Below are 25669 nucleotides of genomic sequence, written 5' to 3' on the forward strand. Positions count from 1 at the left end.
AAGGCAAACAATACTGAGAAACCAATCACCGATGTACACAGCGAAAGCAGCATGTCCACGGGGCGTGGGTCTTTCGCACAAACAGGGGGTGTTGCCACAGCAGCTCGTGCGAGTTGTTGACTAATCGTGACCGTCTCGGTGAGAACAACCAATGGTGGCACGCCAAAACACTCATTGGTACCAACAATAGCGAAACAAGACTCCATTGTGGATCATGTAATGTAACCACTAGACTAGTGGGGGGAGAATCTCAATTAAATACCCCTCGCGTCCTCTCTCCTCAAAACTCATTGGATGAGCAAGTCGGAAGTCCCTCTTACCTTCTCCTCCAATGGGTTTTGAGAAGGAGGCGAGGAGAGAGGACGCGAAGAGAATGCAATTGGGATTTTCCCTAGGATATGATTGAGCCAAAATGGCGAAACATGTTGACCAGTTGCATATGACTCGCGGTATGCGACAGCCCTGTTGGTTGACGCGACAGTGGCTACGTCCAATAAGAAATGCATTTACTATTTAAGGTACCCAATCGCATCACAGCTCACAGAAGCTTTCTGGCAAAAAACACAGGAGCTAGTTTACCAATATAGCTGCGGTCTGATCAACACTGTTGTAAGGTAGCAGTTTGGCTAGCTGCTCTTTTCAACAATTTTGTATAACTTTTTTTGTGGCAGCTTTTGCAGCTCGACACGACCCACGCGTGATCGACGAGCATAACTAGCCAGCTTGTTACTACAGTATTTGAATTCGACAAGGCTGTTTTGACGTTGGATAGCTAGCTACATTCGCTGGTTCGAAATTTCGAATAGACCAGACCTCACATTTTTAAACAGGTTCATTTGTTAGTCGTGTCGTTAGCTTTCTTGTTATCTTGTGAAGCTGTCATTTTTTCTGTGCGGCTAAGTTTGAACGTAATTTGTTTTTGAAAGCCATCTACTAGTTACTAGCTAGCCAGCTACGTGTTGTCATTTTTACTTTATGAACAACAAGGCTTGACGTGTGGTACCAACACTGATTCTGCCTGCAAGATTTTTGTCGGTGACTTCCACAAACGTTGGCTAGCATTTACGTTAGAGCCAGCATCAGCCAAGCGAATTTGACAAAAACAATTTAGCCAATAAATAAGCTATCAAGCATTATTACAGCGATAACTGACTTCTGTTACCGATAAATTGCCTTGTGAGAGAGAGAATATTTTGCTTATTTAATAATTACCAAAAAAACGTAATTGAAGTAGCTAACCCACAGAAGTAGTTGTGTATCCAAATTCAGACCCGAATTGTCATCTTTTTATCGGTGCTATTGTTGAAAATGGCCGCGATCGAAATGGTGCAGATGTTGATCGAAGCTGCAGAATACCTTGATCGCAGAGAAAGAGGTACAGTAGTGATAACATATTTTGCATACTTAATTTTTTAAATAAATGATTGATGAGCTACTACCTTGCCTCAATTGCATTGCTGGTGAACGCACCTGTTAAAATCCATTTATGTCAGGTTGATTAGCTATAAATAATTTGACTATTATTGAAGACCATATATTAAAAACATTAATTCATAGCTAAGCAATTGCATTGTAGCTAGGCTACATCGACAAATATGGGCAGCTGGCAGCAATATGCTCACAGCAACAACAAATGTACAGCAGTAATTACAGTCTAACAGCATGTATTATCTAGACACTGTTAAGTATAGTGTTTGCAATCTTACTGAAATGCAAAAATGACCGTATTTGATTGAAAAAATAACTATTTGTCACGTTCACACGGTAAGGGTTGGTTGCTTGCTTTGGATTTGATCTTGACGTTCTCTCCAAGCGACCCCCCCTCACTTTTCTCTGTTGTGGTTTGCGGGGTAGCTGGTAGGGTTTACTCTAGTTCAGATGACATCATTGGCTGAAGGGGAAAAAAATTATGATAAATCGATATTTTGTACAAATTAAGTCTCTTCTTACCTAGCCCAAAATACAGTATTCTCACATTTCTGGCCTCATCCATTTTCATTGCACTGTTGAGAATTATGATGTGATTGACTTATCCTGCTCATTTATTTGCAGAAGCTGAACATGGCTATGCCTCCATGTTACCATTCACCAGCAGCAAAGAGAAGGACAGCTTGAAACGGAAAAGCAAAAGCAAGAACAACTCCAATAGCAGGTACAGTCATTTGACCAACAGTAGTTGTGTATATTCCCCTGTATACTGTAGACCCCCCTCAAGGATACCCATTCAGCTGTAATGGCAAGATCAGTTTTTCAGAAAACAAGCAGTTTGTGTGGTCCAGTTTTGAAGCACCCCCTCATCATACTGTGTTATTCATCCATGTGCAGACAGGTAGGAAGGCAGAGCCCCCTCGTCCCACATTCACTCATGTAGTGAATGTCATGTAGGCGTGGTGATACGCTGACTAGCAGAACTGACAAAAACATACCAACTTGCAGGGGCTCTGTTGGGTTGTTGCTTTGCTGTCCATTGGGATTGTGTTCTGATCTTTAATGTTATGCTCTCAATGCTGGACAGGCTAGTCTGTTTACAGCCAATGATAATCTTTAACTGGATTATCATCTATAACAACCCAGTCCTTCCGAGACTCTATAAAACGGATGCTTTGAGTTTGTGTCTGAGTTTTGCTTTGAGCATTTTTAATAACATTTTGCCCTTGCAGTATCCCAGACAGGAAAAACATAAATCAGAATCAGGCAGAGTTAAGCAAGTAGCAACATGCAGTAGTGGGGAATCCAAGCAGATTTGAGGTTGAACAGGGTGTCCAAGGACAGACTGCAGAAGTCAGGCAGTTCACCCTGATAGACAGCTCTCCTCCTGGAAGGACAGGACACCCTCACCCGGCCTGGCCAGCGTTCTGTTGTTATCCAGCTTACCAAGACACCTAGCTGTAAAGAAACAGCCTCCTATGGTAGTCCTCCTACCTAACCCTGACACAGATAAGCCAGTATGGCTGGGTGGCCGGGCGAGGCAGTAACTCTAGATAACTGGATATTAAATCTAAATGGGTAAGGAGGGGTCGCATGGGTCTATTTATGCCTCAGTCCGTTGTAATAGGAACCTGATGCATATTAGATATTAGTCTACATAGGAACTGAATTGTTAGTTGCAGAAAGAATATGCTTCCCCATAGATGGGTAGTGTTTCAGTTTTAGCGGCAATCATAAATGTTCATGTTAAATTCTAATGACTGTAGCAATGTGCATGCCCCGCCCACCTGAGGATCTGTCTTTTTCAGCCATCTATTTCCTGTGTTTGAGGGGTGCAAAATCCACTTGTCACTTAAACCTTGCTATATTGATTGCTTTAATTGTACTCCTGTTGGCGGAGCATGCTACACAACTACACAGCTAACACAATCACTTCAGACTGAAACTGGAAAGACTGCAAACTAGCTGCTTTTCGTTTTGTTTGACCTGTTTTTCTATTTACATTTCTTTGTATATATCTTTAAAAATGATTCTGATTCATGATTTTGGCTGGCTGAGGAAAGCTGCCTGTCTGTCTCGTCCTGACTCCAGACACGTTCATTACTATGGGACAAAGTGGAGATTGAATTTCAAAATTGCAGATGTCAGAAAATGTCTAGATCAGGGATGTGCAACTTTGATGGAGGTGGGGGCCACAAAAAATCTGTACTCATTATGAGGGGCCGCATTGCGAGCAAAACATTTGAGCAGTCTCCCTCTAGAGCGGAGATAATTTTTTTCATTTGAGTTAGTCTCGTGCAATTCTACACATTTTGCCATGGTGCGTAGAGAAAAGGTTGCAGTTTTAAATTCTACAAATTTCTTCATAGGATCGAGATAAATGTTTGCAGGTTTTAATATGATATCTGAGTGAGATTGACTAACAAAATCAATGGGGGCCCAACTTCCGCTAGTTGCTCAACCCTGGTCTAAATGCTTCTTACGGTGACGATCAAGTTTTATAAATTGCATGGCTGAGCAGTGGATCTGTAAAAGTAGTAGTAGTTGTGCGTTGCTAGGTAACGACATAAATGCCGGCACTTTTTATGAATGTACTCGTCTCCTCTCTCTCCCCCCTCTCCTCTCTCTCCCTTCTCTTTTCTCCCTGTCCCCTCCTCTCTCCCTCTCCTTTGTTCTACTGTTCACTCTTGGCAGTCAGCGCTGCTTCAGCTCCTCCATTACAGAGATGGTCCTCTCCTCCTCTCTCACCTCTTTCTCTCTCTCCCCCACTCCCTGTACACACAGAAACAGGCCTGACATGCTATTGTGTTGGTGGTGGACTAACCTCTGTAGACCTGTTTGTTCCACTCTTATGAAGTCGTAGGAAGGAAGATGTTGAATATCTCATCATATTGGTTTTATGGCCTCTATTGGGTTCAGGTGAACATTTCCCCAGGATGTCCTTAGCTCCCCGCCTTAGAAGGAGAACCCATGGGGAAACACTGACTGATTAGACTATAAATAGTTAGCGTCAACAATGCAGCTATGTTTAGCCTTATTCCTTAAGCTCTTCCATTGTGCGTAGGCCTAGTAGTATTACATAGCTGGAATACTGTGTAGCCTAATTCACTGCTTATTACATTGATCATGTTACTGCTGTACTGTTCACATAGAATCACTAGAACGGGAATCCCCATTCAAGTCAATAGGTCTGTAATGATTTGTTCTATTTTATGACTGTACAATAATGCAATGGCTCCTCATGTACAGCATGCCAGGTAGACAGCAGCTAGAGTAGAGGGGGGGTGGCCTTGTCCTGTACGGTAATACGGCCTGGCAGAGGAAAGGCAGTGACATGCCTGCCCCCTCCCACTCCTACCTCCGTCACATGGGAAATGGGTTACACTAGTAGCCCTATTCATATCCCAAACCTAGTCATCTCTACCAGTCAGCTCTACTGTGCTGTGCTGTCATATGAACTGTACTCTCTGGCTGGGGCAAGCAAGCACTCATATTTGTGTTGTCTGTAGTACGTGGTTGATCTTTCAGAGGGTGTCCAAGGCTGTCGGGGCGCTGACAGCAGTCAGCCTGCAGAGCGCAGGTTGGTCTATTTTGGGACTGGAGGTTGGGGAGGTCTGGTGTAGTGGGGAGGAGAAGAGAGGACTTTGCTCCTGTTCCTCTCCCTCTGACCAGTGCCCTTTCCCTTTCACCCCATTGCAGATTATTTCTGAAAAATAGACTTGGCCCACTTCCTGGCCCTGTGTGGAGCCTGGAGAGAGAAGTGTGTGTCTGTATGCCCTTGTTGGTAGAGCTGGCAGGACCATAGGCTGTTGGTGAACAATGCAGTTTACACTCCAATGTAGGAGGCAATGTGGCCACCAATACACAATCACTGCAAGACCTTTAAATAATCTCTCTCTGTCCCTCTCCCACCCGCTCCTCTCTTTTCACCCTTTCCTCACTCTATAGCCTGGCTGGTATCAGGCAGCAGGCACTGGGGCGGCTGGGACAGAGAGGGGGGTGGCTGGCACAGCCAGGGCTAGCTAGGTTACAGCAGCCTGCCCTGCCGTTCCTGTCTGATGTTTCTAGTTACTGTTTCTAAGTCTACTACCCCCCGTGTGTGTGTGTGTGTGTGTGTGTGTGTGTGTGTGTGTGTGTATATATATATATACACACACACACTCACACAGTGCCTTGCAATGGTATTCACCCACCTTGGCGGTTTTCCTATTTTGTTGCATTACAACCTGTAATTTAAATGGGTTTTTATTAGGATTTCATGTAATGGACATACACAAAATAGTCCAAATTGGTGAAGTGAAATGAAAAAAATAAGTTGTTTCAAAAAAATAAATAATGGAAAAGTGGTGCGTGCATATGTATTCACCCCCTTTGCTATGAAGCCCCTAAATAAGATCTGGTGCAACCAATTACCTTCAGAAGTCACATAATTTGTTTAAAAAAAGTCCACCTGTGTGCAATCTAAGTGTCACATGATCTCAGTGTATATATATATATATATACACCTGTTCTGAAAGGCCCCTTGTCTGCAGCACCACCAAGCAAGTGGCACCATGAAGACCAAGGAGCTCTCCAAACAGGTCAGGGACAAAGTTGTGGAGAAGTAAAGATCAGGGTTGGGTTATAAAAAAATATCTGAAACTTTGAACATTACATTTTAGTCATTTAGCAGACGCTCTTATCCAGAGCGACTTACAGAAGCAATTAGGGTTAAGTGCCTTGCTCAAGGGCACATCGACAGATTTTTCACCTAGTCGGCTCGGGGATTAGAACCAGCGACCTTTCGGTTACTGGCACAACGCTCTTACCCAAAACATCCCACGAAGCACCATTTTACAATCCATTAATATGGCACCACAACAAACCTGCCAAGAGAGGGCCGCCCACCAAAACTCACGGACCAGGCAAGGAGGGCGTTAATCAGAGAGGCAACAAAGAGACCAAATATCACCCTGAAGGAGCTGCAAAGCTCCACAGCGGAGATTGGAGTATCTTTAACCTTTAAGCCGTACACTCTACAGAGCTGGGCTTTACGGAAGAGTGGCCAAAAAAAGCCATAGCTTAAAGAAAAAAATAAGCAAACACGTTTGCTGTTCGCCAAAAGGCATGTGGGAGACTCCCCAAACATATGGAAGAAGGTACTCTGGTCAGACGAGACTAAAATTTAGCTTTTTTGGCCATCAAGGAAAACGCTATGTCTGGCGCAAACCCAACACCTCTCATCACTCCGAGAACAGTGAATAGTTATGCAGGCTCAAGTTTTTTTTGTTATTTCTTGTTAGTTTCACACAAAAATATTTTGCATCTTCAAAGTGGTAGGCATGTTGTGTAAATCAAATGATACAAACCCCCCAAAAATCCATTTTAATTCCAGGTTGTAAGGCAACAAAATAGGAAAAATGCCAAGGGGGGTGAATACTTTCGCAAGTATTCCCTGCTTTTTCTCATTTCGTAGAGTTTAATTTCTCTGGCTTTTGGTGGTTCATAAAGTCCCACACAACACTAGCCACTCCCTCTTTCCGCAATAACTCCCTGGTTGACTGCAGTGGAGGCGAGAGGAGTGGAATCTTCTATTATTAAAGGCCTTTACTGAAGCACGCTGAATCTACTGTGTGATGTGTAAGGACAGTTTCTAACCTCTGTCTGTCTGTTCACAGATCCACACACAACGAAATGGAGAAAAACAGGTACGTTGAATCCCACGTCACTGTCAGTCAGTCTTAGTTCTGTCAGATCACCCTATTAGACATTGAATCTCTCAGGGTAATGAGAGTGAAATGAACAGTGCAGAATGCAGCTTAACCTACAAGGGACTACTGGCCTCATCCCTGATCTCTCTTTGGCCTCTCCCTGGCTGTCCCTGGACTCTCCCTGTTTCCATAGTCTCTCCCTGGAGGTGTCCCTGTCCCTCTGGTGTTCCAGGCAGGGTCTTGGTGGTGTTCTGGGTCAACCAGGGCTAATGACTCAGTGGGCAGGCAGGCAGGCAGACAGACAGACAGACTGAATAATGCATGGCTTAGGCCTGGGAACAACAGCACAGCAGGAGTGTGTGTGTGTAATTCTCAGGCTTTATAAACCCACACACATTCGCTTAACTAGACGGAATGAAGGCAGCCATCTAACTCCTGCTGCCTATTGCCTCTATCAATGCATCCCTCCTAGGGGTGTAACAGTTCACCAAACCCACGGTTCGGTACGTATTTCGGTTTTGGGGTAAATGTTTGTTTCGGTACAGCAGGGAAATGAAATTCCTTTCACAATGTTCAGCATTCACAATGTTCCTGGCATTGTCTGTTGTGACAAGATTTGTTATGTTGGGCCTCAAGTTTCCACTCTTGATGCTGTGTTTGTAACCATGTGGGAGATGGGAATTTACCAGTTTTTAAGTCGTAAATACAAGTTGGATGCCAATTGGCTAATGGCCAACAAACTGCGGCAACCATAAACTAAAACTACATCTATCATGCTTGTAAACAAATTATAGAGTTCAAAAAGCACATTAATAGATAGCTTTTTATAAATGGTTTGTTGCGTTTAACTGCCGGAAATGCTGTTATAGAGGCCATTTCCTTAGTAGGTGAAGTCAGAGGTCATGATGTGGGTGAAGTGGGTGCTCAGGATGATGGACGAGTTTCTCACTAGTAATTACCAGTTGGAGGACCGTTCAAGTGGATTTTTCCCAGTCGTATGTGGTAAATTCCCACTTCCATCTTGGTTACAAACGCTCCATGACACTGCCTCCGTCAGTGCCAGATGCGCACTTGTGATGCTCATAAAGGCACGGTACATCTCCCACTCCGGGGTAATGTGATGTGATGGGCTGTCACTGTTAAGTAAGCGCAACACAGGTGCATTGGCCAATTCATTGAAAACTTTGTCTTTGGCTTGCTTATATAGAGCGGGTACAACCTGTTGTTCGTAACGTGGCTCGAGTACTTTTACGAGGAGCTGCCTGAAACCCCCTATTCTCAACCACTGAGAATGGGCGCATATCCATGGCAATAAGCCAAAGACTGTCAAAAATCTAAACACAGCCTACCTTTCACTCTTGTCATTTATTTGGCCCAGTCAGAATCAGCTGCCAAGGGCTGCTTGAGTGCAGAGGGTGACAATGTTGTTTCTTTGCGTTTCGGTATACTGGGGTGATGTCTGCGTAAATGTGTCAACATATTTGAGGTGTTGGCAGCTGCATAGGCTGTTCTCGTAGAGCGTGGCGACATACTGTTAAAGTTTTATCCATAACTCTGTCCATCGTCGTTGTAATCTGCTGGGAAGCCAACGTGTTCCCAAACGATATTTAAATGATGATGAAGGATCCTCCAATCCTGGTTTATCGACCTCACCATTGTACAGAACTAGTTCCCGGCTGCGCCTCACAAAAGGACAATTTGAAATGAGTCAATTAAGATTACATTTTTTATTCCAACGTGGCGTAGGCGCTAATTGTTTTAACGAAATGGCCTGAAAGATTTTTTCATCTCAGATTTACTCGAGGCGTAGGCCTACAATGCACCGTAGGCGTAGCCTATAGGCCTAGTGTTTGTATTTTGTAAATATTCGTTTTTATCTATTCATTCGGGTTTACAGCGCTGACCGAACCGGGACCCCGTACCAAATGGTTCGGTACGAATACGTGTACCGTTATACCCCTCCCACCACTGACAACAGGTATGACAAATATTCTACAGATTATTACCAGCATGGACCCTTAGACATATTATTCTGACACATAAGACGGCAGTTATTGCAAGGCTACATTGTTGTTTTGACAATGGTAAAACACTAACACACTGCCAGCCAGAGGACAGTGAGACTCAAGCCTTCTGTCAGTCTTTGTGTGTGTCTAGATAGACTCGAACAATGGAGGCTCCGTTTTTATCTCCTAGCACACATTCCTCTGTTTGCCCATATGAATCCCCCACTTACACTTCTACCACCCTGCCTCAGTCCAAGTCCTCTGTTACACTGAGTCCCATAGCAGCTGAGTGTGCCTGTTGGAGCTGGCCATCTGTGTAACCTGACTCCTCTCTCCAACACACCTTTTGTAATGGAATGGATTGTATTTCTCTCCTCATCCCTCTGCTCGGGGCAATTAGCCTGGGGTCAGAGACGATACAGGAGTATGAATTACAGGCTGCAGGGCCAGTGGAGGGCCTGCATTCAGGAGGCCTGGCTGGCTGTGGAACAGACCATGTTGGTCGGAGCGGAGGGAGGGAGTTGCCCGTGCATGGTCTTGTCTCTGGTCTATACGTTACACAACACTGAAGTGTCTGGACCAGGGTTTCCGTTAGCAGGTAATTGCCAGCTTTTGTCAACAACAAAAAAAGAACCAGTAAATAAAATTGTTTCCGGCAAATTTGACCTGGTGAAAAAACAAAGGTAGGCAGGCTATCAGCACGTCACCATCACTTTACAATGTGACTGGAGGCAGTATGCATTTTAAAAACAACATACTTAGTTGTTTGAAACCTGCATTTTACTTAATATTATGAGGAATGTCTTAACTTACTTTAAAATCTGACCATAGAAACATGGAGGCAATTATTTTATAGACTTCATAAGGGGCTTGTGAGTTTCAAGTTTGGGGAAGCATACAATTTATCCTACCATTTCTACCAATCTGTGTGCCAGTTATGATTTGAATATGCGCATTTTCCTGGGACATTTTCATTTTAATAACGTTTTCATTTCTCAAAATCATTGTCACGTGGTTAATCATAAAAATCTTCATTTAAAATATAAAAGTAAAAACGATACTAATGCGAGAGCACCAGCCTCTGCCATATGGACACGTTGATACACCATGATCATTGGTGGCTAAATAGCCTAAATGAGCTTCCGTTGTCAAATAGGTATAAATTCAGCCGACAAATAAAAACAATATAAATTATACTGGTGAAAATTCTGTTTCTTTCAAACACATTCATCTCTTTACAGCCTTTCTGCCTGCCTTTCGATCTGATCTATCTGTCTTGACTTGAGCTATGGCTAGTGAAGTGCAACATTGATTTGATACAATCAACTGGATCAGCTGAAGCTGTCTCTAGCGAACTTGTAACATTGTATCAACTAGCCTATTCCGGGCCCTCCGAGTTTTCTGTGCCAGTGAGCTTAGGACAGACCGCTGTTTTTGCGCAAGGGAAAGGTATTTTAATGATGTTTCCACTGGATATATGGGATCATCAGATCATGATGACATTTTGCTCTTTCACACCGAGACTTGGTGATTATCGAGGGGAAGATTGTTGGAAAGATTGTTCAAATAAGCCTACTGTGAGGAACTAATAGGCTATCATTCGCAATGGATGTTAAAGAAACAGACTTTGACTTATTGTTTGAGGTGAAGGAAAAAAATGACAGAAATTCAGCTCATTAGTGGTGGACGTGGTGAGTTAAGACAATCAGAAATCGAACATCCCCAAATGGGCATTTTCTTACATTTATTTGCAGCAGGCGCGTGCTCCCTCAACATTAACAGGACAGAGAAACCAGACCCATGATCATTGCTCACATGGAGCACTCCAAACAAAAGACAATGGAAAAAATTGACAAGTCGTAAATGATGGTTATGAAATAAACCAAAAACTTGTTTCTCACAAGTGGAGCAGGAAAACAACGTTTCCACTCCGAGAATGAGAACGGTAAATAACTGTAGGCCGAATTAGTAATATAATGCATTAACAGAAATTAATGTAACCAAATGACGGGGATTAATGGTACATTTTACATTTACGTCATTTAGCATTACTTTATCCTATCCCAGGTATTCCTTAAAGAGGTGGGGTTTCAAATGTCTCCGGAAGGTGGTGAGTGACTCCGCTGTCCTGGCGTCGTGAGGGAGCTTGTTCCACCATTGGGGTGCCAGAGCAGCGAACAGTTTTGACTGGGCTGAGCGGGAACTATGCTTCCGCAGAGGTAGGGGAGCCAGCAGGCCAGAGGTGGATGAACGCAATGCCCTGGTTTGGGTGTAGGGACTGATCAGAGCCTGAAGGTACGGAGGTGCCGTTCCCCTCACAGCTCCGTAGGCAAGCACCATGGTCTTGTAGCAGATGCGAGCTTCAACTGGAAGCCAGTGGAGTGTGCGGAGGAGCGGGGTGACGTGGAGAGAACTTGGGAAGGTTGAACACCAGACGGGCTGCGGCATTCTGGATGAGTTGTAGGGGTTTAATGGCACAGGCAGGGAGCCCAGCCAACAGCGAGTTGCAGTAATCCAGACGGGAGATGACAAGTGCCTGGATTAGGACCTGTGCCGCTTCCTGTGTAAGGCAAGGTCGTACTCTCCAAATGTTGTAGAGCATGAACCTACAGGATCGGGTCACCGCCTTGATGTTAGCGGAGAACGACAGGGTGTTGTCCAGGGTCACGCCAAGGCTCTTCGCACTCTGGGAGGAGGACACAACGGAGTTGTCAACCGTGATGGCGAGATCATGGAACAGGCAGTCCTTCCCCGGGAGGAAGAGCAGCTCCGTCTTGCCAAGGTTCAGCTTGAGGTGGTGATCCGTCATCCATACTGATATGTCTGCCAGACATGCAGAGATGCGATTCGCCACCTGGTTATCAGAAGGGGGAAAGGAGAAGATTAGTTGTGTGTCGTCAGCGTAGCAATGATAGGAGAGGCCATGTGAGGATATGACAGAGCCAAGTGACTTGGTGTATAGCGAGAATAGGAGAGGGCCTAGAACTGAGCCCTGGGGGACACCAGTGGTGAGAGCACGTGGTGCGGAGACAGCTTCTCGCCACGCCACTTGGTAGGAGCGACCGGTCAGGTAGGACGCAATCCAAGAGTGAGCCGCGCCGGAGATGCCCAGCTCGGAGAGGGTGGAGAGGAGGATCTGATGGTTCACAGTATCAAAGGCAGCAGACAGGTCTAGAAGGACAAGAGCAGAGGAGAGGGAGAGTTAGCTTTAGCAGTGCGGAGAGCCTCCGTGACACAGAGAAGAGCAGTCTCAGTTGAATGACCAGTCTTGAAACCTGACTGGTTTGGATCAAGAAGGTCATTCTGAGAGAGATAGCAAGAGAGTTGGCTAAAGACTGCACGCTCAATAGTTTTGGAGAGAAAAGAAAGAAGGGATACTGGTCTGTTGTTGTTGACATCAGAGGGATCGAGTGTTGGTTTTTTGAGAAGGGGTGCAACTGTCGCTCTCTTTAATACGGAAGGGACATAGCCAGCGGTCAAGGATGAGTTGATCAGCGAGGTGAGGTAAGGGAGAAGGTCACCGGAGATGGTCTGGAGAGGAGGGGATAGGGTCAAGCGGGCAGGTTAAGATTTTATCTGGAGAGAGAGGGGAGAAAGAAGTCAAAGCATAGGGTAGGGCAGTGTGAGCAGGACCAGCAGTGTCATTTGACTTAACAAACGAGGATTGGATGTCGTCAACCTTCTTTCTCCCCTCTCTCTCCGGGGGGGGTTCAGCAGGGAGGAGAATGTGGCAAAGAGCTTCCTAGGGTTAGAGGCAGATGCTTGGAATTTAGAGTGGTAGAAAGTGGCCTTAGCAGCAGAAACAGATGAAGAAAATGTAGAGAGGAGAGAGTGAAAAGATGCCAGGTCCGCAGGGAGTCTAGTCTTCTTCCATTTCCGCTCAGCTGCCCGGAGCTCTGTTCTGTGAGCTCGCAATGAGTCATCAAGCCACGGAGCTGGAGGGGAGGACCGAGCCGGCCGGGAGGATAGGGGACATAGAGAGTCAAAGGATGCAGAAAGGGAGGAGAGGAGGCAGAATCAGGAGATTGGAGGGAGAAGGATTGAGCAGAGGGAAGAGATGATAGGATGGAAGAGGAGAGAGTAGTGGGAGAGAGAGAGCGAAGGTTGCGACGGCGCATTACCATCTGTGTAGGGGCAGAGTGAGTAGTGTTGGAGGAGAGGGAGAGAGAAAAGGATACAAAGTAGTGGTTGGAGACATGGAGGGGAGTTGCAGTGAGATTAGTAGAACAACAGCATCTAGTAAAGATGAGGTCAAGCGTATTGCCTGCCTTGTGAGTAGGGGGGGACGGTGAGAGGGTGAGGTCAAAAGAGGAGAGGAGTGGAAAGAAGGAGGCAGAGAGAAATGAGTCAAATGTAGGCGTAGGGAGGTTGAAATCCCCCAGAACTGTGAGGGGTGAGCCATTCTCAGGAAAGGAACTTATCAAGGCGTCAAGCTCATTGATGAACTCTCCAAGGGAACCTGGAGGGCGATAGATGACAAGGATATTAAGCTTAAATGGGCTAGTGACTGTGACAGCATGGAATTCAAATGAGGAGATAGACAGATGGGTCAGGGGAAAAATTTAGAATGTCCACTTGGGAGAGATGAGGATTCCTGTGCCACCACCCCGCTGACCAGATGCTCTCGGGGTATGCGAGAACACATGGTCAGACGAGGAGAGAGCAGCAGGAGTAGCAGTGTTTTCAGTGGTAATCCATGTTTCCGTCAGCGCCAAGAAGTCGAGGGACTGGAGGGTAGCATAGGCTGAGATGAACTCTGCCTTGTTGGCAGCAGAACGGCAGTTCCAGAAGCTGCCTGAGACCTGGAACTCCACGTGGGTGGTGCGTGCAGGGACCACCAGGTTAGAGATTGGTGACGTATGTAATGTGGAATTGATAAAAATAAACAAAGGGCAATCAATTCACACAATGAAACAACATATTTTAGATGCTTTTCACTGACAGCCGCAACAATCACGCGAGCTGCCTAAGAAAGACTTCCTCATATGCCATTGCTCTCATGTTCTATTGGTTTTCATATCAACTTTCTTTCCTTGTCCAGAAGTCAAAGGAACAATCCTAGTCATACTAGCAACCCATTCTTGTTGTTCCATCTTTAGATTCACCCTCTTTCAAAGTTTCTAACAGAGATTTCCATCTCTGTCAATTACCGCTCGTATCAGGTGCGGTGTTTTGAAAGGTGTTTTCCCACGAATTGCATTTTGAGAATAGTTTGAAAATGTTTTATTAGATGCTTCATTACACGAGTTGCATGGTATGTTAAGATGAATTGCCGTAATCAAAATGTCATTTCTGTCATTTTGAGCACCATGGGTAGACGCTCCCAATGCATATGGGTCCGGTAAATTTTCTCAAATGGCCATTAAATTAAAATCTTCCCGGTCAAGTTGTCCGGCACCACATTTTCCTAACAGAAACTCTGGTCTGGACTTGAATGCTGGATGTTGTTCGTGGGATTTGTCGAAGGGTAAGGTACAGGCTCAAAGAAATATAGGCTACATGAAAACAGACCCATAAACACTCACCCCATCGACACGTTGTACTAGATGTATACTTCCCTGGAATATCCTGTTGCAGAAATAGCCTTGTGTTTGTGTGTCCTTCCTACCACACCCTTACAGTCCTGCCATTCAGTCAGACCTAGGGTTGCAAATGGGGGATATATTACTGGAAACGTTCTAAGTTTTCCAGTAAACTACCAGAATGTTGGTATCTTTCAAGGATTATCAGAAGGCATCTAGTGGCCCCTTTGGGTACTTCAGATTATCACAAGTGTCTGCAATTATCTCTGTCCCTCTCTCTGGCCTTATCACATGTCAAATATATGAGATAATTCAATACAATGATAAAAAAATAGAATGACAAAGCTATAAAACATTTAACTAAATATAAACCATCAACTTAGTGAATACCATTTGGTGTTTAATGAGTTTCATCATGAAATACCCTTTTTTTTTTATTTTTTTTTTTATACACACTTTGTTGTCAATGTTTTGGTGGCAATTGTGAAAAAAGTAAATAGTTGGACGAGTTCTAGAGGTAAATTAAAATAATGCCATTGTTGATTAGCTGCTTCTTTCATTAATTAGGCTATTTTCTCTTGAACCATATGGTCTATCTACTAGAATAGAAACTCATGGACACGGATACATAAAAAATGAATAAAAAAATTCTAATAATTTAGCAAAGTTACTATAGCTTGCCATAGATATTCTACTGAAGATACTGGTAACTTTTGTAAATGACCGGCTTTGCAACCCTAGTCAGACCACATAACACAGGCTTAGTACTGTAGGTCTGCTTACTATAACATGCATGACTCTGCCCTGCCGTCAGTTGACATTGTTTGTTTAACAAACATTAGCCTTACTGTACATCCTGATTAAATGACAACAGTGTCACATTATGTCATGCCAGTCTCCTGCCCTTTGGAATAGTTCATATTAAGCTCAGGCCAGTGGAGGAACACCTGGATATTTTCCACTGTTGTGTACTTGTTTGTTTATGTACACATGTGTGTTTATTGGAGAGAGGGAGGGTGTGTGTGTCATGTTGGCTGGCTCTCTCTCACTTTCACTCTCTCTCTCTCTCTCCTCACTCTCTCTCTGCCAATGAAATATATAATAGTCTTTAGTCATTCACACTGCAGTTGGAAGGGATAAACACATACTATCTCATATCTCATATCCCTCTGGAGTACTCCCAGTACTAAATATTCTTCATACTCCTAGCCTTGAGCTACAAATAACATTTCAAATGTTCTCAACTAGCCCACATTTTGTGCAATCGTTTTCAATTGAAGTTCACCCCACTCATGCACTGGCCTTTGGCGTGCACACACACACACACACACACACACACACACACACACACACACATTTTAGTCATTTAGCATATGGTCTTACAGTGAGGGGAAAAAAGTATTTGATCCCCTGCTGATTTTGTACGTTTGCCCACTGACAAAGAAATGATCCGTCTATAATTTTAATGGTAGGTTTATTTGAACAGTGAGAGACAGAATAACAACAAAAAAATCCAGAATAACGCATGTCAAAAATGTTATAAATTGATTTGCATTTTAATGAGGGAAATAAGAATTTGACCCCTCTGCAAAACATGATTTAGTACTTGGTGGCAAAACCCTTGTTGGCAATCACAGAAGTCAGACGTTTCTTGTAGTTGGCCACCAGGTTTGCACACATCTCAGGAGGGATTTTGTCCCACTCCTCTTTGCAGATCTTCTCCAAGTCATTAAGGTTTTGAGGCTGACGTTTGGCAACTCGAACCTTCAGCTCCCTCCACAGATTTTCTATGGGATTAAGGTCTGGAGACTGGCTAGGCCACTCCAGGACCTTAATGTGCTTCTTCTTGAGCCACTCCTTTGTTGCCTTGGCCGTGTGTTTTGGGTCATTGTCATGCTGGAATACCCATCCACGACCCATTTTCAATGCCCTGGCTGAGGGAAGGACGTTCTCACCCAAGATTTGATGCGCTGAAGTTGTCCTGTCCCCTTAGCAGAAAAGCACCCCCAAAGCATAATGTTTCCACCTCCATGTTTGACGGTGGGGATGGTGTTCTTGGGGTCATAGGCAGCATTCCTCCTCCTCCAAACGCGGCGAGTTGAGTTGATGCCAAAGAGCTCGATTTTGGTCTCATCTGACCACAACACTTTCACCCAGTTCACCTCTGAATCATTCAGATGTTCATTGGCAAACTTCAGACGGGCCTGTATATGTGCTTTCTTGAGCAGGGGGACCTTGCGGGCGCTGCAGGATTTCAGTCCTTCACGGCGTAGTGTGTTACCAATTGTTTTATTGGTGACTATGGTCGCAGCTGCATTGATCATTGACAAGATCCTCCCGTGTAGTTCTGGGCTGATTCCTCACCATTGCCATGATCTTTGTAACTCCACGAGGTGAGATCTTGCATGGAGCCCCAGGCCGAGGAAGATTGACAGTTATTTTGTGTTTCTTCCATTTGCGAATAATCGCACCAACTGTTGTCAACTTCTCACCAAGCTGCTTGGCGATGGTCTTGTAGCCCATTCCAGCCTTGTGTAGGTCTACAATCTTGTCCCTGACATCCTTGGAGAGCTCTTTGGTCTTGGCCATGGTGGAGAATTTGGAATCTGATTGATTGCTTCTGTGGACAGGTGTCTTTTATACAGGTAACAAGCTGAGATTAGGAGCACACTCTTAAAGGGAGTGCTCCTAATCTCAGCTTGTTACCTGTATAAAAGACACCTGGGAGCCAGAAATCTTTCTGATTGAGAGGGGGTCAAATACTTATTTCCCTCATTAAAATGCAAATCAATTAATAACATTTTTGAAATGCGTTTTTCTGGATTTTTCTGTTGTTATTCTGTCTCTCACTGTTCAAATAAACCTACCATTCAAATTATAGCCTGATCATTTCTTTTTCAGTGGGCAACGTACAAAATCAGCAGGGGATCAAATACTTTTTTCCCTCACTGTATCCAGAGCATTCATCTTAATATAGCTACACACACCTGCAGTAAATAGTGAGTTTGTGCCCCTTGCCTGCCTGTGTGCATGTAGCAGCCTCCAGTTGGAGGTGTGGGGTTTTATGTGTTGTGTAACAGGGGTCATGTGGTCACCCATCACCACCCACCACTCCCCTTCAGCTGCCAAGCAGAGCTTCATGTAAATGTCGTGATCACCACACCTCTTCTCTGTGTTAATTAACAATGTTGTTGAAATGTACATGGAACTATGGAAGATGATTCCCCTGTCAACATGTTTACCATGGACATATCTTCAAAATGTGTTTTGTGTTTAGGCCTACTCACACTCCTTCCCTCACCAGAACAGATACAACATTTCTGGGGAACTGTTTGATGCAGTCCATTTCAATTATAGAGTCCTGGGCAGGTGCAGACACAAGTGTTTGTGTTTGTGGATGAAAGTGATCTTTCAGGGGTGAAATGACTGCAGGAGAGCTACAGGGAGCTCGAGAGCTGACCCCATATGAGGTGAACAATGACGTCTGAGGGGGTTTAAAGGCCCAATGCAGCCGTTTTTATATCAAATAATTTCTGGGTAGCAATGATCTTGTTGTAGTTTTCCATAAACATTGACAAAAATATATTTTTATCAAACTATTTCTCAAGCAAGAATTTAGTTGGGAGGGGAAAACTGAAAACTATCTGTTATTGGCAGAGGTCTATTAACCAATTTACCGCCTGGTGATCACACCAGGCAAACTGAAACTCCTGCCCATGCAAACCTGCTGATTAGAAGGTCCTGTGTAGATTGTATTTTCAACCAGCAACTATCAAAAAATTATAAAAACTCACTTTTACAGTGTTAGTTTCATCAGCTGTTACAGAATATGATACAAAGCACAGGAACAACTGAATTTGGACTGCACTGGGCCTTTATAGGGAACTGATGAAATTATGCATCTCTCTCTCTCTCTCTCTCTCTCTCCAGACGCGCACACCTACGGCTGTGTTTAGAGCGATTGAAATCCCTCGTTCCATTGGGACCAGACTCCAACAGGCATACCACCCTCAGCCTACTGATGAGGGCCAAGAAACACATCGTGGTAGGTGATGGTGGGCGTAGAAGTGATGAGAAATCAGTTTCAAGTGTTTACAGTTTCAAGAGGGCAATTTGGTTGACCGTTGGCGAGATTAGAAGGTGCCACTCTGTTTCTGCTTCAGCCAACCCCCTTTTCACTGTCATGACAACGTTTGGCGTGGTTACAGCAACAGAGTTGACTAAAATAGAAAGAGATCTGTTACCATAGAGACCCTATTAAATTACTAGACGGGCTGTGTAATAAACCCTCAGTTCCAGAAAGGGGTGCAAATGGCAGCCATGCTCTGGATAAGAGCGTCTGCTAAATGACTAAAATGTAAATGTAATGTTGTTCCAGGAGAACTCCAAACCAGTCTAATTGGAATGAATGGCATTAGAGGCATAATTCTGATTTTACTTATGTAGGAAAATGAAAGTAAGGCATGTGATATCAGAAATTGTGTAATAGAATTATTGTCAACCTTTAAAATATTGTCATATAATTATAAATACCGTTTTTATAAAGGTTTTATACAAAGGTTCTGTATAAATAGCCTCTAAAATATATGTAAACAGACCATAAATGTCTCAATTTTAGTTTTCTTGGAAAGCTGCGAGTGCTATTATGTTATCTATACTTGTCTGTCCTATCATCAACTGATTTCAGCCAGTGTATGGCTGTGGATTGTCTGCATCGTTTCAATGGAATATTGGCAGTTAATTTGAAAAATTAATGGAATCATTCCTCTAAAACTGTCTGGCTAACAAACATACAGTGCAGATACATTCTTCAAATTCATTATTTTACACTATCTTATCGCAGCACTGGCAAACCATGGTTGACCATCTTCCTGACCAAAATGGCTGACCTTTATACCATCATAAGAAGGTTCATATTCATTCTAGTTCAGGTGTATTCTAATTTCTAATTCTATATCTGTTACCCTCGCTGGCTAGAGGGTAATTAGTGTAGCACTAACTAGTATACATCTCTCTGGGTTTGATGAGGTAGAGTAAAGCGGCACCTGGTAAAAACTAAACCCTGCATCACTCCAGGACCAGGGTTACCTACCTTGTAGACTAGACTGAGGGAGGAACCTGTCTATGGTTAACTATGTGTGGTTGGCAGGAGGAGGCCAGTATATTAATGTATCACTGTTAGTGCCTTCAGAAAGTTTCCACACTCCTTGACCTTTTTCATATTTTGCTGTGTTACAGCATGAATTTAAAATGGATTAAATTGAGATTTGTCACTGGCCTACACAATAACCCATAATGTCAATGTTTACAAATTAATTAACAATGAAAAGCTGAAATGTCTTAAGTCAATAAGTATTCAACCGCTTTATGGCAAGCCTAAATAAGTTCAGGAGTGAACATGTGCTTAACAAGCCACATACAGGAAGTTGCATGAACTCACTCTGTGTGCAATAATAGTGTTTAACATGATTTTATTGTAATTATTGGCAGATGTTGCACAATCCAGATGTGGAAAGCTCTTCGAGACTTACCCAGAAAGACTCACAGCTGTAATCGCTGCCAAAGGTGCTTCTGCAACATAACTCAGGGGTGTGAATGATTATGTAAATGAGATATGTTTCATTTTCAGTACATTTGCAAAAATGTCTAACTTTTTTTTCACTTTGTCATTATGGGGCATTGTGTGTAGATGGGTGAGAGAGAGAAAAAATATGTCTCTAATACAACAAAATGTGGAATAAGTCAAGGGGTATGAATACTTTCTGAAGGCACTGTACAAACTGAGGTTAGAGGTTGCAGGAGGGCAAAAGGCGATATCAGCATGTCTTCAAGCAGCTGCCCTGAGCACACACACACAGTGAGGACCAGTGTGTAATGCTGTATGTGTGTGTGCTGTAGAGGTTGGAGGAGACCGAGCGGAGAGCCCAGCATACCTTAGACCAGCTGCAGAGGGAGCAGAGGCACCTGCAACGACGTCTGGAGCAGCTGGGGGTGGAGAGAACACGTATGGACAGCACAGGATCCACTCTCTCCTCCGACAATCCAGACTCAGACCAGGGTGAGCACACGGGGGGATCACTGATCTGGGATCATAATGCTTTTTGGTCGGGGTTTACAGTATAACATGTTTTTTTCTTCATTCATCAAAGTTTATCACGTTTTTCCATCAAACCACACTATAATGCAATCTATACAATATAAAGTTATCCATTCTCTTCCACCCACTCTTACTGATGGGGCCTTATGTTAACCAAAGTTATTGAGTTTGAATATGAGCACAATAGAGACTGCATTGGTCCTGATTGTGGTACCTGCATAATAGTGACCTGTGTTGTGTGTTGCAGAGGAGGAGCTGGATGTGGACGTGGAGGGGACTGACTACCTGCTGGGGGATCTTGAGTGGAGCACCAGCAGTGTGAGTGACTCTGATGAGCGGGGCAGCCTGCGCAGCAGCTGCAGTGATGAGGGCTACTCCAGCGCCAGCCTGCGCCTACGCATGCAGAACCAAAACACTCAGGAGAAGGCCAAGCAGCTGGGCTGCAGCCTATAAGAGCACAGCCCTCGACCTCTGACCCCCATCCCCCATCCAATCCTGTCCCTCTATCGTCCAGTTAACTCCCGCCCACCAACCAGTCTCTGCCAATCAGACCTCCCAGCAGGACTGGCCTGTTCTGACCAAGCCCCCTCTTCCTTTCCAGCTGTATTCCACCTCTTCCCCCCTCAAACCCCCAATGCAACACCTCTTAGACACACCCACCATCCTATCTCAACTGTCCATCTGCCAACCAGAATGGAGGATCAGTCTGTGGCACTGCCCAATCAGAGCTTTTGGTTCAATCAGATGAGTGGGATTAGGAAGACAAGACACTCCTCCGTCCGTCCCTTTCGTGTCCACCAGCCCCCCCCCCCCCTCCTTCCTTCTGTCCTTCCTGCTCTGCTGTCTGTTTCAGTATAAGAGCAAAGTAGAGGTGACTGACTGTTTTCATGTATCCATGCAGTTTCCCCCTTCCAGGGTCCGAAAACTAAGACTTCAGCTAGAGAATGTGATTTCAACACTACACCTACACCCCACTGCCTCTCTCTCTTGTTCAGAAGCCATCTGAAGCAAAGCAGTCATGATGAGAACCCCTCTCGACCCCCAGCTCTAAATCCCATCTCGCCCATTTCTCCCATGAGACTGGCCCCTCCATAGGTGGTGGTACAGACAGCAGAGCTGTGCTACCTGACTAACCAGCTGACCAATCACAGCATGGTATTTTGGACTCTGGGACAGCATTGGAATGGATGGTCTTGGTCAAAGCGCTGTGGCGTGGTCATTTTAAACAATATACACTGCAGCTATTGTAGTAATGTTATCAGGTGTAGTCTTTCAGTAAGTCTTTATGGTAAATAATTGTCGACCTGCACTGTCCACATGTAAAGCCTCACTGGGAGTTCTACGACACTAAGCACGGCTGTGATGTCATCCATATTCCACAACCACTTCATTGTTGTGATCGGCAGCAATACATCATCCCTCTCCTCTACCAGGCTTAGCGGCTGGATACATACCTCTATGTTTATGGCTTTTATAAGGGGGGGGTTATTAAGCTGTATTTTTTTAATGTCCACACCTGCCATTCAGAATTTGTATGATGAAAAAAGTGCTAAAAAAAAAACCTTGTGAAGAACAATATGCAGCATGAGATTGTTAAGGAGTGGGGGGATGGAGGTCTTCCTCTCTCTGATGACGGTGGCGTCTAGCTTGTCTTTTAATGTACGTATTGTAGCCAGTGGTAATCACTTCAATGTGTGTGTGAAGGGAAGTCATACAGATATTAACTGTTGAAAGTAAACCAGTGAAGATATTAAAGCACATTCCATGTTAGAGAGAAAGTAGGGCATGTTAGTAGAGAATTACCTTCGCCCATATTTATGAGGGAGAGCGTTTGCAGTTTTAAAGCCAGGAAGGATCTCGCTATCTGCTTCAGGTTACCCACAAGCAGAACACAACAGATTTGCTGACTTGCTTTGCCTTTCAGTCAGAACACAGTACAAGGAAGATCAACGTCTGTTGAGTTAGTTCACCTCTGAAAAGAACGGAGTAGAAAGGCTACTGTACACTAAATATACTCTCCTCTGCCTGGCCCATAGAGCTATTTATTATTTCAGCAAAATGTAGTCATGTTTATGTAAATAGTTTACACAGAAAGATCTCTATGTATATCGAATAAAAAGTATTTGTATTAGATCTAAATATATAGATATATCTATTTAATTAGTTATCGCTTTAGTTGTTCTTGAGTTATTCTTGTGAGGTTTTCTATGTGTGGTTGGTTTGCACAGCATAGTCAATCCATAGCTTTTTTGTGCCTATAGACTTTTGTCTTTTCAGAAATTGGCACGGTGCTCCTAGAAATGAATGAAATTGTTTTATTTGTGGTTTATTATATTGGAGAGAAAAAAACATCCTCTGTGAATAACAGAAATAATTACAAAAATATATATATAAATTTAAAAAATTGAATAAAAAAATTCATAAAATTTAAGAGCTGGTGTTGGTGCTTTGGCATTGCTGTGATGGTGGGAAGCTACAGTGGGGGTTCACCCTTCTTTGTGCCTGAGAGCCTGAAACAAAATGGCTCCTCGACCCAAGAGATTATAACACATTGTAGAGATAGGAGGAAATAGTGGGTTCAATAACCTGGGGATAAACTGGGGAGGATTGCAGCAGCGTTTGAATGTAGTTGACTAGCATATAATATATCTCCCCTCCTCCTGCACTGTTGCAGCACAATGCCAAAGGAACCTCAAACCTGTGTTACATGCAGAATCTCGTTAGAATGAGAAGATGGTCGATACACACACAAAAAAATTATAGGGTTAGGATTGTTTAGTCTTTGTGTGGAATGCTGCACTTCTATGTCATTTAAAAAACCTTATCCAAAAGGAGAACGATGTAGCCATGCTAGAAGGGGATTGTTGTGAATTGAGCACCTTGCTGAGACTGGTGCTATGGGGCAGGTGTGTGTATGGTTTGTGTGTGCTGGAATGCTGGCGGTTTGAGTCGGGATGTGTGTGTGTGTGTCCCGTCACTGTCTTCAGAGAGAAACTGTAAGGGTTTGGGAGAGGGAGGGTTGTTTTGAATGGGGAAAGAACTAGCATTTGTATGGATGTTGTTATTTGTTTACTAGTAGAAAGGTGGGGGCGGGGAAAGCCCATCTCATCAAAGAAAACCTTGTGTATTATTAAAAAGATCGAATGGGATCTTAAGCACTTACAAATTCATAACATATTGTAGGAATTGGAATTCGTAACATACTGTATCATACGAATTGCCCAAAAACATTTTTTAAAGGATGACGTTGCACACAATTGTGCACAAATTTCGGGTACCGGTTTTGGCTTGTGAGTGCTACTTTCAAAACTACTGGTTGAAAATATACAAACCTCTGTAGCATCACTTTAATCTAAGCAGTATCTGTTATTCAGGGCCACACACTCTTCTCCTTCCCTCCGTCCATGGCCTGTTTTCTGTGTCTTCCACTCCTCCCTGTGTGTGAATGTGGCTCCCATAGAGAAGAGATCCTGATTCATTTCTGTGGTGGTTCCCCTCCTCCACATGCTGTGGGCCAGCCACCATGGTGCAGAGGGAGCCTGAGGGAGCAGACAGGGCTGTTTCTACAGTATAGTTGCAGCTCTCCTCCCTCCCTGTATTACGCTCTGTTAACACCCCTGGTGCTTCAGCATCTGCCTTGAGCAGGTGTGGATTCTTAAAGAACAAGCAGATCAATGCAGTTGGCTTCTGTGTAGTCCTGTGTAAGCTATATGGGATATCACCCTGGGAATTCCCATGTTTTTTTTGTTTTTTTGTATATTTGGGTTACGTTCGTAAGAAGTGGCTTAAGCCTTTTAAACAGACAAATGTAAGAGAACCATAGTAAAGTATATTATATATGAATGTATATCATAAGTATAGACATGTTATTATCACAAATGTCATTATTTTCATTGTAACTGTGTCTCGGGCGTGTTGCTCTCCCTCATACGCACACACACGTTGTCGTACACACACGACTGAACAGAAGGCTTAAGGGTTTGTTTGTTCAACTATAAAAAGGTGGACATTTTGTGCACTTACATTTTAGAATTGGGGAATTTGATTATTGACTTTAAAAGAAAGCGCTTAAAAATGGTGAGAAATTATTTGGGAAATGTGGAGCAGTAATTTATATTTGCCAGTGATATGAAAGGAATAAAACATCTCAAACCCTTGTTTACATAGCTACTTTCCTTGTCTTTGTATTTATGACTCGGTCTGATGATTTGAAATACAGTGGGGGGAAAAAGTATTTAGTCAGCCACCAATTGTGCAAGTTCTCCCACTTAAAAAGATGAGAGAGGCCTGTAATTTTCATCATAGGTACACGTCAACTATGACAGACAAATTGAGAATTTTTTTCTCCAGAAAATCACATTGTAGGATTTTTAATGAATTTATTTGCAAATTATGGTGGAAAATAAGTATTTGGTCACCTACAAACAAGCAAGATTTCTGGCTCTCACAGACCTGTAACTTCTTCTTTAAGAGGCTCCTCTGTCCTCCACTCGTTACCTGTATTAATGGCACCTGTTTGAACTTGTTATCAGTATAAAAGACACCTGTCCACAACCTCAAACAGTCACACTCCAAACTCCACTATGGCCAAGACCAAAGAGCTGTCAAAGGACACCAGAAACAAAATTGTAGACCTGCACCATGCTGGGAAGACTGAATCTGCAATAGGTAAGCAGCTTGGTTTGAAGAAATCAACTGTGGGAGCAATTATTAGGAAATGGAAGACATACAAGACCACTGATAATCTCCCTCGATCTGGGGCTCCACGCAAGATCTCACCCCGTGGGGTCAAAATGATCACAAGAACGGTGAGCAAAAATCCCAGAACCACACAGGGGGACCTAGTGAATGACCTGCAGAGAGCTGGGACCAAAGTAACAAAGCCTACCATCAGTAACACACTATGCCGCCAGGGACTCAAATCCT

At 43.8% G+C, this 25669-nt stretch overlaps 1 protein-coding gene across 2 annotated transcripts; it reads left to right on the plus strand.

Moving 5' to 3' along the window:
• The first annotated feature begins 569 nt into the window (after nucleotides 1–569).
• Nucleotides 570–24909, plus strand: LOC121585025 (max dimerization protein 1-like). 2 transcript variants are annotated; one of them, XM_041901353.2, is made up of 6 exons: nucleotides 570–1375; nucleotides 2053–2152; nucleotides 7086–7115; nucleotides 18577–18691; nucleotides 20545–20704; nucleotides 20991–24909. In XM_041901353.2, the coding sequence occupies exons 1-6, from the start codon at nucleotides 1309–1311 to the stop codon at nucleotides 21194–21196; spliced, it is 678 nt and encodes a 225-aa protein (XP_041757287.1). In that variant the 5' UTR covers nucleotides 570–1308; the 3' UTR covers nucleotides 21197–24909. The 2 variants fall into 2 exon arrangements, with proteins under 2 accessions (XP_041757287.1, XP_041757288.1); XM_041901354.2 differs by lacking the exon at nucleotides 7086–7115.
• The last annotated feature ends 760 nt before the right edge of the window (nucleotides 24910–25669 follow it).

Source organism: Coregonus clupeaformis, chromosome 16 (genome assembly GCF_020615455.1).
Source record: "Coregonus clupeaformis isolate EN_2021a chromosome 16, ASM2061545v1, whole genome shotgun sequence".
Lineage (NCBI taxonomy): Eukaryota > Metazoa > Chordata > Actinopteri > Salmoniformes > Salmonidae > Coregonus > Coregonus clupeaformis.